General features: G+C 38.0%; 1 protein-coding gene across 1 annotated transcript in view; it reads left to right on the top strand.

Annotated features, from left to right (window-relative positions):
* The first annotated feature begins 360 nt into the window (after nucleotides 1–360).
* LOC109860030 (sodium/potassium/calcium exchanger Nckx30C) overlaps nucleotides 361–15,371 on the top strand; it is a 48,283-nt gene continuing 33,272 nt past the window's right edge. The window contains exons 1-2 of the mRNA XM_020438869.1: nucleotides 361–1,912; nucleotides 13,657–13,680. Of these exons, the coding sequence (XP_020294458.1) occupies nucleotides 1,040–1,912; nucleotides 13,657–13,680 (897 nt within the window). The 5' untranslated portion in view covers nucleotides 361–1,039. The remainder of the gene's footprint in view (nucleotides 1,913–13,656; nucleotides 13,681–15,371) is intronic.

Here is a 15,371-nt window from a genome sequence, read left to right as displayed (position 1 = left end):
CGAGTAGAAGAGACCGACGAAGAGAGTGTAGTGGGAAAAAGAGATAGAAGGAGGGAGTCAGTGCGGCGTCTCGGTGGAGAAGGTGAAAGAGGGGTGGAGAGAAGCAAAGCGAGAGAGAGGAACGGAACAGGGTTGTTCCAGTGTGCAGCGGGCGGGCATCGCGGCGGGGGCGCCGTTCTGCTGCTCCTGTATATCCATCTAGGGTTATATGCACCATCCACCGCATCCTAGCGACCACGACGGCGACGACGACGACGACGACGGCGACGCCGACGGTGGCGGCGACGACGACGACGACGACGACGACGACCACGACGGCGACGACGACGACCACGACGACCGCGACCACGACGACGACGACCACGACGACGACGACAACGACAACAACAACAACAACGACGACGACGACGAGGACGACGAAGACAACGCCGCCGGGGAGCAGGAGGATATTGGTCGTGTCAGATATCCGAGTCAGTTCGTAGTATTGGCATACACCAACGTTGGTAACAGTAGCAGTAATTGTAGTATCCGCCGCGAACTAATTCTCTCGAGTACGTCGTAATCATCGAGTGAAAAAAAAAAAAAAAAATCGTTGAGGCACGGCACAGTGAGAAAGAAGAAAAGAACGCAGTGCGGAAAACGAAGAGAAACGGAAGAGGAATTATAGTCATAGTGGATCGAGTACTGCGCGGAGTCATATACGCAGAGGTAGGTCCATCCAGAGGAAGATATCGGTTGAAGAAGCCGCTCCTCGTCGGCGCTCCAGCATGACCCAGCCTTAGTACGGCTCTTCTGTCGTACCTTCGCGGCGCGACACGATACGACACGCAAAAGAAGGTGGTAGAGAAGTCGGAGGTGGTGCTGGCGGCGGAGGGGACGGAGGTGGCCAGAGAGAGGGTGGAGGACGCCGGGGAGGACGGCGAAGAAGAAGAAGGTGGCGAAGGAGGAGAAAGACGGCGGAGATTTCGCTAACAACGGCGAACATCCTCGAGGGTGCGAACCACCAACAGCAGCACCACCGCCGACGACGACAACGACGATGATCGCGACGGGCGGTGATCGGCGTACGTGTTGGAGGCGGAGGCGCCGATTGGTGGTGGTGACTTTACTCTCCGCGGTTCTGGCCTTTGTGGTGGGTCCCTCGTCGTCCTGGGGCCACAGACCGGCCCCGAGCAACCCGATCATGTTTCCCACCACTACGAGCAGCACAGCGATGCCCGTTCTGGTGCGCAACGGCACCAACGTGCAGGTGAATGACAACAATAACAACATAAGTGGTGCCGCGGGAATTGACAATAGAACTTATGAAAATGAAACCGATGTTAAGAGGCCGCTCTTCCCAGAAGATCTGTTCACCACCGAGCAACGACGCCGCGGTGCGGTGTTACTTCACATACTCGGCGTAGTGTATATGTTCGTCGCGTTAGCGATCGTTTGCGATGAGTTCTTTGTACCGTCGCTGGACGTGATAATTGAGAAACTCGAAATAGCCGACGACGTAGCCGGCGCGACTTTCATGGCAGCCGGTGGATCGGCGCCCGAACTCTTCACATCGATAATAGGCGTGTTCGTGTCATTCGACGACGTCGGTATCGGCACTATCGTCGGCTCCGCCGTATTCAACATCCTCTTCGTAATCGGCATGTGCGCTATATTCTCGCGTACTGTGCTGACGCTCACATGGTGGCCTCTATTTCGCGACTGCTCTTTCTACAGTGTCAGTCTAATCACTCTGATCTACTTCTTCCGCGACAGTTACATACATTGGTACGAGGCGCTCGTGCTTTTCGGATTCTACTTGGGATATGTGAGCTTCATGAAATGGAACAAACCGGTGGAGAAAATCGTCAAAAGGATAATCTACAGAAACAGAGTGACCCGGGTCAGGTCTACCGATCAGCTGATGCCCTCGGTATGTACGGAATGTAAACCGCGACTGATCGCGTTATATACCGCGATCTAGGAAAATGTCTGACCCTGTCTCCGTCCACTTTTACACCGATCGATCAGTCTGTCTTGTTCTGCAATTTCTCTCTCGCTCTGTCCCTGTATCGCTTCATGTCTTTCTATCCATCAACTCTCCTTTTTCCCACCTTCTTTTTCCTACCTCCTTTTTTTTATATAAATACACGTTACACTGCTATGTGCACATCCCACCGCTTTTTTACACACGGTTTTTTCCCTCCTCTCTCTCTCTCTCTCTCTCTCTCTCTCTCTCTCTCTTTCTCTCTCTTATCCCTTTCGTTACTACTGTGACTTTATATTTCATGGAGGAGCATAGCGTCGCGTGACTTCACTTTCTCGCACGACTGTTGTTTTGTCTCGTGGACGGACGTTTACCTTTTTTTTTTTTTTTTGCAAATTTTTCTTACATTTTGTGTTTTGAGGCGAAAGTATAACGAGTAAGACTTGGAAAACAGTGTGGACAAATAATGACCTTGATCAAATCGCGGAACTTTTATGAAAAATGAATAACCAAACTGCTCTTGACTTTGCGCCGATGAGTGAGTTTCTTTTTTCTCCCGCGATTTATTTTATTTAAAAAAATTAAACAATAAATAATTCGATGGATCGAAGTATGTGATTTTAGCGCAAAATGCTTTAAATAAATCTTAAATTACCAAACACACACTCTGTCGACAATATTTTATATTGTCTATAAGAAAGAACGTGTATAAATATAATTATTTTAAGTACTTCTGTACTTTACGTAATCTCGATTCTTTGAGAAAAACAGATTCAATCTGTAGAATAAAATTGCGTTAGCTCTAAATGCATTTCGAACGATATCAGTCATGGTTCAGGACAGGAGTGACGGATTGACCCGCTTACCTCCCGCATGTAGGCCAAGGGAGAGATACCGAGATGTATTGATTACTACAACACGATATTTTTTCTCAAAATATATTTTTTCTTTTTTGCTGCTATGGGATTTCGCGTAACGATTAAAGTTAACACTTACAGTCATCGCTGTTTCATATATAATATCTGTATTTTATTTGTTTGTTTTTTTTTTTTGACAAAATCATCAAGTTGTGTAACATCGAGAATGACACTAATAAAGATAGCTCGCTTTTCTATTTAAAGCATCTATCTCCAATTCTCAGAATATATATATATATATATATATATACACGTTACTTTAAGAGCGAAATGCAAGGTTTATATTCGAGACGTATTGATTTGTTCGATGCGTCTAGTGGCGATTGCAAATAACACAGCTACATCGATTCTTTTTTTCCGCGGTCATACACACGCGAAAATATCCTAATGCAAAGATGATTATCGCAACAAAAGCCGGTATTTCGGTCATCTTTGCGCGTCTAAAAGCTATAAGTATACATTGATTAGCGTTTGTCGTAGCAATGGTATCTCGGACTGCGACAGCCACCACGATTCATAAGCGGAGAAAGACGCGTACTCAAGGTCGTCAGAGACGTCACAGGCAGTAAGCTTCTCTAGCTTCACGTTGAAGTTTCTTTGACCTGTCGTGAAAGAGTGCCCTTACTCTAATGTACAATACGCGCGTACCCCCGATGTTATACAAAACGTAGAGAGAAACTTGACATGGGAAAACTAGCTGTTGTGACAACGATCACATTCAGTTACTAGCTTAATAACTCGCCTAGTTGGCGTCAACACGTGTGTGACGAGAATTACGTTTTATTTTATTATTGTGTATATCGCCGATAGTGTTATCGATATTGGTGAGTGCGGATTTGTTTTTCGTCGTTCTGTATTTGACTCATCACTCGGTTACGAGTGATTCGGAAGAATCGCGACGAATAATCTACAATCACAGATAAAGACGAAAACTTTATGTAGAGCGCGCGTCTCTTTTTACACACCTACGTTGGCATTTTAACGAATATTCTTTCATTTTCGTAACGACCATTATAGATTATCCGCCCTGCAAAACTGAATGATTGAGAATCTTTCGAGCAAACATTCTGCGAGAAGGCATTTTTGCGCCAATCGATTTTGAATCCTATATGGAATATTGAAACGAGATGTCGAATCAAAGAAAAATCAGTTATGGAAAAAAGGGTATGTTATTATACATAATATAATTCCGGAAAAGAGATAAAGCTACTTTGATCAAGATCGCTGAAAGGAGGACGGGATTAAACATCAGTCTAACCCAGTATTTTTCTGAAACACATACACAATAGCATACGTCTGATATATCATTTTGCAAAAACTTTAAATTAAGCTGGAGAAACTAGTTTTAAAAGTGGCAGCAAATCTCTAAGGTTATCAATAAAAATGGAATCTATATATCGTGCACAGAAAACAATATGCCATGATATCTCAAGTTTATATTAAAAATTTCCAAGGTTTTTTGTCTCTCTCTCTCTCTCTCTCTCTCTCTCTCTCTCTCTTTTTCTCTCTCGCAAGTTTTCGTATTTTGAAGATTCGAACAGAACTGACATTGATCTTTATTATGTGAATTGCTCAAAAAACTTAATACTCTTTATCTACGTCGTAAAAATTATATAATCACATTCATATCAGAGAACATAAGTGAGACGTAGATTTTTATTATGAATATTCCACGTTTCTGAAACATATTTACATTATCGCGTTTTATTGACAAACATTTGCGTATTGTATGCGCGTTTTAAAACGCGCGTTCGTAATTTTTGTTGGATATCAAAATAGAGTTTTTTTATTATAATAATTGTATACACGTAACAAAGAAAAATGTGACTTCGCAATAATTACGTAAAGTTCTAAATCTTCTAATATATACTGGCAAAAATACGTAATTCGGAAATATGAACGATCTTCGATCGAAGTTGAGATACGAAATCTGTTTTTGTCGTTTCTCTCTGGTGTCATTTACATCTTGGAAAAGGCTTAAGTGAAATTTAATTCTTCTTAATTCTTTCAAAATCAAAAAAATAATTGTCACGGAAACTAAAAATACTGAAGTGTGACAAAATGACGGTATTGACGCAATATCGACCGCCAGCAATTTTTGTTTTCTGTTAATTTTGCGGTCCTGTATTTAGTTTACTTTCTCTCCTCTCTTTCGCCTCTCTCTTTTTCTTTCTGTCTCTCTCTTCCTTTCATTATTCCCACTACGTATATTCTGTAACACGGAAACTCCCTCCCGTCAATCACGCGAAACACCAAGTTTGTTGTGTACGTTATATTTCTCTTACTGATACATCGACCGGATGATTATTAAAGGGCCGTGACTCTGATAATTGCATTCGATTGAGGCAAATGATGGATTTCCGAAATTGCCTGCGTCAAACTTATCGCTATGTGCTTGCCTTAATTTTGCCACCAATTTTAAAAGCGGTGTGTAAATCGTTTTTAAAAACTAATTTTGATATTATAAAAAATTATTTCGTAGGCATACGTGATATTTGTTTTTAAAATAACGTTAAATCTGTTATTGCAATTAAAAGACACGTACAGGTGTATTATCGAATTGTGTTATTACATTGCGTCTCATGCGTGATTATTCTCTCAAATATTAAAATACTTTGCAGCATCTAAACTTTTTATCGAAATAATTCAAAACAATAACAATACTAAATACTCGCGTTGCACGGTTAGTTGATAATTGTGTTTCATATTCTATACGCATATCAGCGTCAACATGACGTTTAACACTTTGCGTGCAAAGTGTTGCTATCTCGCTCAAAAGTTTTTTTTTTCCTGTCGTATATGTGGTAAACGTGCGTCCGAGATTATAATTAGACACTGATATCGTTGTGTCTATTAATATCAGGTGTACTGAACTAATTTTGCGTGTAATATCACGTACTTGTGACGATTAAAGCAAGATCAGGGGACGCGATAGGAGCGGTATCTCTTTGCCGCTCTTGCTAGTTGTTTACACAATATACAGTTATGTAATAAAAAGAGCGTATTCGTAGCAATTTATGAGTTATTTATACTAAGGAAAAAAGAGTTTAATTATCTTCGATGTTCACGCATCGTAATCGGTTTTACAAAATCGTTGACGAAAAGCAAATTGATATAAAATACAAACTTTGACTTGCGTACAAAAGTATCGTTTGTTATTTCAATGGTTTCGTTAAAAGAGATATTGTTCAACCGGAATGAATTTGCGCGCGCGATGTATCATTTAACATACGAACCAATTGACATTCGTAAACCGTCTGTCTGTTAGCTTTATTGTTCTTTCCATGTAATATAATATATGCCGTGTGAGAATCTCGTGCGCGAAATATGCGGCGCGGTTGGAGTAACAGAATGATTAAAAACTTAATTAATATATGGAGACCATGCGCGAAGGCTGGGAACGCGCGCGTTTTGAGGGCGCACTTTAAATTCTATTCCGCCGCAAAAGATTTATAAGAACATCAGAGAGTCCAATAATTACGCCGGATGAGCGTTTTTGCTGTCGCGACAGTGGCGGCGGAGGCGGCGGCGGCGGCGGTTCTTTCTCGATAAAATTTCTCGTGTCTCTCTTTTCGTTCTCGCGCGCACTCTTTTGAAAAAAAAAAAAAAAAAAACATCTCGCGTTCTCTTTATTTTCTGCCTTCTGAAATCTTGCTTCAAGAAGTTACGGCATTGCAGTGTGTACCGGGGTTCTCTCCGCCCGTCGTCGTCGTCGACGAATCGATTCGACAGAGGTTCTTCCGCGTGCTTCCAACCTTGCGTACGGCAAACGCCCTGCTGCAACCGTCGGCATGTTTCGCTTTTCGTTCTTTTTTTCTTTTTTTATTGGAGCTATAACAGACAAAATATATAGATGTGCACACACGCGGGAGGCATTACATAATGCGACGGTACAGTAGAAAAAAAATTTTGAAAAATAAATAGAGAAAAAATTTACGGATGAGACGCCACGAATTTAGCCATCAACTTGCAAGTCTTCAAATTTTGAACGGCCCGTGTTCTTGAAATGAGAATTTTTCCGCAAAGATTCGTAATGGTTATTAATTACTTTGGCACAGGAGAAACGTGCACTAACCGCCACAAATGTTGTTTAAAAATCATTAGCGATAATTTTGTTTTGATATTGTTGGAGAAAAAATGCGTTTGGAAATATTTACGCACTATAATTATATAAAATACGCAATTTAGTAAAGAACATTATAAATAATTTTTAAAATACAAATCAACATGTAATATGTGTAAGCATTTATCAAAGAACGATTAAGAATAATACGGTAGGGATTTATTTCTAGTAAAGTGAAAATATTTCGAGTGATATCTTAATTCTCTGTCACTTTTGATTTATTACATCGCACAGAGAGATGTTAAAGTTAATAGCTTCGAGCTAAGTGCTTTAAAAGAGTGCAAGAGTGTGGGTACATATATTTGCTTGAAATTTTTTATCCACCGTCTCTTTTGCTTCGCTTGAAGTGGATTTAAAATATTGTTTATCACGTTACACACACAACAGTATTTTATTTTTTGTTTGCGACAATGATAAAGTTTTTCGGCACAGAAAGATTTATATTAATATATATCTTCAACAGTTTATTTTACATACAAATATAATTTGTCGTTTATTGATTAATTCGATCGGAAATACACAATGAACGATAAAATACAGCTTTGATAACACATTCGAAACAATTTGGCGTATCTTGCATGTTAAATCGCGCGCTTTTTTCTTTATTCAATCGTTTATCACAGCGTAACAGATTATGAATTTGTAAATATAGTAAATGAGTACATCGATTAGATTATTAACGCGTTGTGCGCGCGCAACTGAGCATAGAGTTTTTTTTATACAATCGCATATTTCTGCATTATGTCTTTGCAATATATCTCCGTATATCTCGCTGCAATAATTTCGCATTTTGAACGATAAGTCACGCTTCTAATTGCCGCTAATACGATCATTATTTTCACGCGGATAATCTCTCTCCTTTATATTTTTTGTTTTACTAGAACACAAGCGCGCGCGCATAGCGCGCTCCATCGATATTACAATACACACACACACACACACATACATTTTTATTTGTTTTTTTGAAAAATTATCTCATCTGCAAATTATAAAAAATATTATCATGTAATCGCGTAGTGTCAAAGTTGCGACACAAATAACGAAAAATCAATTAGCGTCGCAAAAAAAAAAGCGGCAACAATAAACATCGAGAGAAATGACTGATTCTTAACGCACATTTTATACTTTTGTTTTATCGTCGTCAACCGGAATACAAATACTACGCAAGCTCTTTAACCAAGAAACTTCTATTATATATAGTTTTGCAGCTGCACTTCTTAATGCGGAGATAGAAATACAGCATCCGCTGGAAGTATTAATGCAACTGACGTTTACACGGTGACTTTGCGCCTTTTTTACATAGTATATAGCACATCATAATTAACAACCATATTGGTTTCTTGTAAAACCTCGACCTACTTTTCTGTCGAACACTGAGTACGTATTTCCTTTGTGTGCTGTCATCGAGCACGTATTTCTTTAATCTTTTTTTAGTACAATGTCATTCTCATCCCGTTTCACAGATCTTCCATTACTAATATATTGTATATATACATGTGTGTGTGTGTGTATGCTTATATATACTGTGCGTGTATGTAGAGAATATACAAATATTTCACAGCGATCGTTGAAAATAATCCACTTAATACTGTAATTGAAAAAAGAATACTAATTTCTAGAAAATTATTGGAGGTATTCTGCATAATCTTTCAGCTATTGGATATGTATTACGTGTACACTAGCACTCAAAAATTTGCAGAATTGACGCGGAGGTCTAAGAGCAAGAGGAATGGTCTCCACGCGCCTGTTCCGCGAATTTTTGATCGCTAGTGTACGTCAGATTACATATGTATTAGAGGCATTATAATCCTAATTAGTATTTGATTAAGGAATTAATAAGCAATACACATTAAACCGGCGAATTTGCAATTCGTGTTAAACTATCGTTTTTGCGGGAACATCTATTTTATCTACGAAAGAAGAGATGTGTTCGCGATAGAACAAAGACGATCATCTGGACAAAAGTCTCGTCGTTGTCGGAATATGTCGCCGACGTGAGACTTTTGGCGCAGAAAACGGGAGTTTTCACGGCGGAAATATGGAAATATCGACGGCGCGGCCTCGTTACGAGATGGCGCCGAGCAAATTGAACAATAATCCGCAGACTCGGCGGGTCAGCTGTAATTGTACCCGAGTGTGAGTGTGTCGCTAAGTGGAACGTGGCTGTAGTGAAATAATGACGCGCGCAAATCGTTAGAGGCGAGTCACAAGTTCTCGGCCTAATCAAACCCGAGTCGCGCTTCGCAACTGTTTTTTGAACGCGATGAAAAAGCTGACGTTCCTCTCTCCTCTTCTTAATATTTCTAAAGATATACTTGACGCTCATCCTGATTCAAGCACTTTACAGCGTCGAACTTAAAAAGCAAATCTGGATACGAGAAAAAAATTTCTTTAACAATTTTTAGTCACATAACTTCATTCAGTAACGACTACATAATGGTTAATAGTTCGCGTATGTCGCTACACATTGGCTTTATCGGGCTTCTTTAAAAATAAAAAAATGTATGAAAATTCTTGAAATTCCTGAAAGCGTTATTCCGATAGAAGCTTCGGTAATTGATAACCGCTAGATCTACGTGATATATAATCTGCTGATATTCTGCACACACACAATCCATGATATCTTTGTTACTTAAAAACATCGATCGTTTATTAAAATATATACGATCTCGTCCTTGAGCGACACTTCACGAGCGCAAACTTCCCTTCTCTGTCTCTCAGGCAAGATTGTACGGTTGGACTGCTTTCGAAATGTTATTCCTTCAAGTACGCGAGCGCGATATAAGTTGACCTGATCGATGTGCTTGTGATCAGCGTCCTAATTGTCGTCGTAAATCTTTCGTTATAATCTGTTCTTTTGTCTCGGCGAGAAAAGAGAGAGAGAGAGAGAGAGAGAGAGATAGAGAGAGAATAAAAAATAATTCGTACGCCGCAGCGGGAGTTGAGAATTAATCGTCCTCGATATTTGGAAGAGGAAATATCTGAAAAAGAATATAAATTTCTTGAGGAAGATAATAAGATGAAAATTATAGGACATGAAAATTACGAGCGTACAGAGATTGTCAGACGTGTTGAATTAAATTGTAACAATACGAATAGATCCGCAAACGCAGTTCAAATGGATTGCTAGTAATTGTTACAGCTCAAGTCATGCTGGAACGCAATTTCACCGGCCACAAAGTGATAGTTCTACTTCCGAAGTGACACATATATGCGGCTTTTGTGAGGCCATGATGTAGGTCAACATCGCTCTTTTGCACCTTCCTTTATTCTTAATCAAAGAGTAACTTTGCGCAATGCGCTTGATCGTAATAATCTTTTACGGAATGTCAATAAAACTAATCTTACAAAAGAATATACACATAGACTCTTATACGTGTTTATTTTACAATTCCACAAAGTTTCGTTAATGTTCAACATATAAAAAGCTTTTTTTGTTATATTTCCGAATATTATTTTGCGTTTTGTCTTTTCTTTGTAAGTTTTTCAATTTACGAAATGAGAAGAACAATCAGATTACATTATAGACATAACACACTTTATATTATACAAGTTTATGTTACAGAATTGATAAAAGAGACTGTCTTTCAAACCTCATCAAATTTGAGCAGCAATAAACGGAACATTGTTCGCTGCTTTTTCCAGTAACAAACAAAATAAATTGAATTTAACATTTAAATTTCAATTTACATTTCATTTGCTTTGATGTAAGATGTGAAATCAAACTTGGATAAAAGAATCCCAGTATATAGTCTCTATAAGTGTCGCGCTTAGTTGTGTAATTGCGTTTATCGAAAAGACGATTTTATTTAATTATTACTCGCCGGAATGTGTTCAGTGACTTCAGGGACAAACATTGTGTAACTCAGCACACAATCTCTCAGCACAGTCTCTCGCTAAAACTCTACAAGCAAAAATACAAACATGATTTTAATTATATCGCTGTCTTTTTTTACGCGATCAATTTTTAAGATAGAAAGTTCCGGTTGGATCTTATTAATTTTTGCACTTTATCGCTCGGTATATAGTTGCCTATTCTTTGCATTTTTCATATCGCCAACAATATCGATTTCACGTTTCAATTCGATTGTTTCATTCTATTTCCGATGTTATTTCCAAGAGAGGAGGATACTTGGAGACAGTACATTAATTAATACATTAATTGGAGACAAATCTATCGCGCTGCGAAACGCGTTAGCGTTGTTAATAGTCGCTTAATAGTCGTTTTCTTCGAAAGATTATTTATTTGAGAATATTCTGCACAAAAATATACGAGAATCCGACTCCGTCTCAGTTTTCTGTTACATATTTATCTTTTTATATTTGACATTTCTTCGGCAATGTTTTCTCACTTCTCTGCAGCATGTTGTGAAACTTGTCTCAATTTCTGTACATACATCGCTACAGAATGTGCTTTAAAGTTTTTTCTTTTTTTTATAAATCAATTACTTTGTATTTGCAAAAAAAGGCCCCTGTAGATTAAATAATATCTTGTCACTCTCTCATTCCGCTGTTATAAACATTCATCGTTTATTATTCTTTCAAATTCTTTTTTTTTTTTACTCTTCCCAAGACGTGACAGTAACCCGACGTAAATTCATTACTCGTTTGCGTCTATGTGAAATTTGTATCCCAAAGCAAGAGCTTTTAATAAGTGTTTCAATACAATGTTTTCTGCGTCATTTGATTTTGGTCGAGAGACGTCGCGCTTTTCGAGAAACTTAAACTTATCTCCAATCAAACGCGCGGTGCATCTTACATTTTCTTGAAATGTGTTATGGTTATTTCTTTTCTTATAACAATTTTGGGTAAATATACAGAATAGGGGAGCCCCCTCCGATCGGCTTCTCGTTCACATATTATTAAGATTACCTTTCACATATTATTAAGATTACCTTTCTGAGTAACAATATGAAGGTTTTAGTCGTTGCTAATTGTTTATAAAAAAGTTATGATCAAAAAAAGTTTTATAAATAAATCTTTTTTCCCAACAACATGTACATTTTTTGTGTGTTGAAAGCATGTAGGCAGGGGGGCTGCGCCCCCCCGCAGGTAGAGAGGCTTTGTCTCTTCCCCCTGCTCCCCCCACGAAAAAAAATAGAAAACGACTTCCGATTACAGGTCGCTTCATGTCGATAGTATGTACGTGATTTTTAACGACACCTAATCAGAAGTCGTTTTCTATTTTTTTCCAATGGGGGAGCAGGAGGGAGGGGCGAAGCCCCTCCACCTGCGGGGGGGCGCAGCCCCCCCTGCCTACATGCTTTCAACACACAAAAATGTACACGTTTTCGGGAAAAAAGATTTATTTATGAAACTTTTATTGATCATAACTTTTTTATAAACAATGAGCGACGGCTAAAACTTTTAGAAACGTACTCAGGAAGGTCATATTTGCAATATATGTGAACGAGAAGCCGATCGGAGGGGGCTCCCCTATTCTGTATACTTACCCAATTTTGTACATACATATCTTATGTGACATTATTGTTTTGTCTTATTCTACCGTCGCGAAATAAACTTCACTTTCGACTTTTTCTTTTTTTTTTTTTTTTTTTATACCTACGTAAAAAAACACTAAATCTCGAAACAAGTTACACAGAGTCTGCTCGTGACAGTGCGCGAACAAATATTTTTATGTGTGTAATGCGCGAACTGCACATGACGCGCTCTCTTTTGCGAGTATACGAGCAAAAATACAACAGTGGAGTCGTGCGAGATAGGTAACTGATAAATATAACCGGTCAAAGGCTACTGTGGCCGCATACGCCACGACCGCATTTACAATAACAGTATGGCTTCGAATTTTATCACTACCATGTTCATTTTCTCATTTCACTGTGGAATTAAAAAATTTTCTTTCGGTCTTGCCCTTACAAAATCAAAGTTATATTATATGCGTATCCTAGAAAGAAGAAACGCGCTATGTTCCTTTTCTTTTTACAGTGAAAATGCGTATGTTTCTGAAAAATAATTTTGCGCGGTTTGACAAAAGTTTGTGATGTGAAACAATTTAAAGTACTTTTTATTTTGGAATCACACAGTCAATTGTAATCGGATGCACTCTTCTATACGCGCGATGTACTACACATTTGAAAAATTACATGATTTAGGATCAAAGTATGTAATAATGATTGAGATCGATCACTGTGCATTTTAATTGACGCGTCAGAAAGATAATTCGTTATCGTCACTGTCGCTTCACATTATTCGAGCCGTATCGACAGTGATGTGCAACACAACGTACGCATTTTATTTGATACAGAATTTACGGCATTTTGTACAAGCTTGCGACGACGTGCGGCTGCTTCATGAAAATAACAATGACGTTTAGAAAAAAACTATGTAAACAAGAGAATATCCAAAATATCACAAATTGCTTGCATTATTTTAAAAACACATATCTTCTCGTTTAGAATTTTTTTTTTTTATTACACATAAGTGCAAAAGTCGCAATAACAAATTTCTTTAACTTACTGGCTCACTACAGTCTCACATATTTTTCTTGATGTTGTCTGTGTTACTAGTCAATGTTCAAGCTTTCATAAGCACCGCATTTATTGTTGAATTGTTTGTTGTTACTGTTATCACAAAGCTAGCTAAGGAACATTAACTGATCGTTATTGTAACTGAATGTTTCTTGCTTGCAGCACCAGAGCGCCGCCCAGGCATTGGTGAGTCGCATGTCTTTTTCTTTCTTTTTCTCTCTCTCTCTCTCTCTCTCTCTCTCTCTCTCTCTTTTTCTCTCTCTCTCTTTATATTACATGCATTTTACATATCTTTTTTATATTTTTGTCGCTACATTCTGATATCTCTCAACTGGCCGAAATTGCTATTAACCCTTTTCGTGGTACATGTTTCAATTAAAATATATGACTGCGCTTACAAATTTAGTGTGTACAATGATGTCAACTATATAACTGTGCTTACAATTAGTGCAATTAGTAGTCATATTAATCTGTTTTACAGAAATAATGAATAATCTGAATTGTTGATGATAAGAAGACCACGAGAGACGGTTGATAGAAATTAGAGTGAATATATATTAATACATATCTCTTCCTTCACTAAATCATAATATCAAAATCAGCTGCATCATGATAAATGTGTAGAAATTCACACTTCGAATTTTCATATAAGACATGTCCTGTGTTCAGTGTACAATACGTTGATTCTGAATGCAGTGAGCTCACAGATATACAAGCTCATCAATTATTTAAAATTTAAATGAAATATATAGCCAAATAATAATTTAGAAACTTTAGCTATAGCTTAGCAGTTACGACTGCGTTCCGTTTTGTCAGTTTTAGATGAAATAACATAAGTATAAATATAATTAATAATGGAAGTGGCCAATTCGAGGCAATAACCAGATCTTTGGGTCAATAAGCTTCTTTATTTCGAAAAATTTTTGACAAACGTTTCGACCCCTAATTTGGATCTTCTTCAGTGTATAAGGAAGATTCGCAGATATAGGAAGAACTCAGTCCATCAGTCGCGCGTCAATAACACGCAATATCAAAGTCTCGGCAATAAGGACCCGAAAAAACAAAACGGAACAACAACTAGCGCGACTGAATCTGTCGGGGGCCGAAAGTTTGTCAAAAATTTTTCCAAAATAAGAAGCTTACTAACCCAAAGATCTGGATTATTGTCTCGAATTGGCCGCTTTCCTTTCATTATAATATTTTACGAAGAAGAATAAAAAAAAGTTATATAATTAATGTTACATTATGTACAAAAAATGTTTAAAAAAATGTTTTTGGATGAAAGGTAAGCTTCTTGTATCAAGAAATCGAAAAGTTTTAGAAACCCAACCTTTAAACTTAGAAAGTATCGTGTGCGATATGATTTTTACGCGATGCTCGTACACCGACTTATAACAAATTCTATCAAAATCGAGCAGAGCTCTTCTAACTTGTTTTAACCTCACGCTCTTCAAAAACATCTTACACAAGCATCCAAACCTAATTTGGATTAATAATTCCCACGATCTCGCGTATTTGCATTTTACACTCATCGCAACTTTTTTTTGTATTTTGTGTTGTTGGGTTTCTATATACATATATCCATTTTCAGCGTTTACAGAAAGAATATATTTAATTATCTATTGAAACGAAAAAGTTCCGTTTTTTTTATCTTTCGTAAACTTTTCAGTGGCGAAATACGAAATATTGACTGTAAATTTAACAAAGTTTATATTTGAGACAATGCATATATACAGGGTGTCCCAGAATTGGTTTAACATCTCTCGTAGTCAGGTAGAAGGAATAAAACTGAGGTGAAAAGTTCTATACCATTTTGCTAGATTCGCAATAGTTACCGAGATTTTAATTAACAAAGATCCGCGAATAAGCGTGCATCA

Source organism: Pseudomyrmex gracilis, unplaced genomic scaffold, assembly GCF_002006095.1.
Source record: "Pseudomyrmex gracilis isolate BER0280 unplaced genomic scaffold, ASM200609v1 scaffold_315, whole genome shotgun sequence".
In the NCBI taxonomy this organism is placed as follows: domain Eukaryota; kingdom Metazoa; phylum Arthropoda; class Insecta; order Hymenoptera; family Formicidae; genus Pseudomyrmex; species Pseudomyrmex gracilis.
The sequence above is the reverse complement of the archived record's forward strand: the minus strand, read 5'-3'. Positions and strand labels throughout refer to the sequence as shown.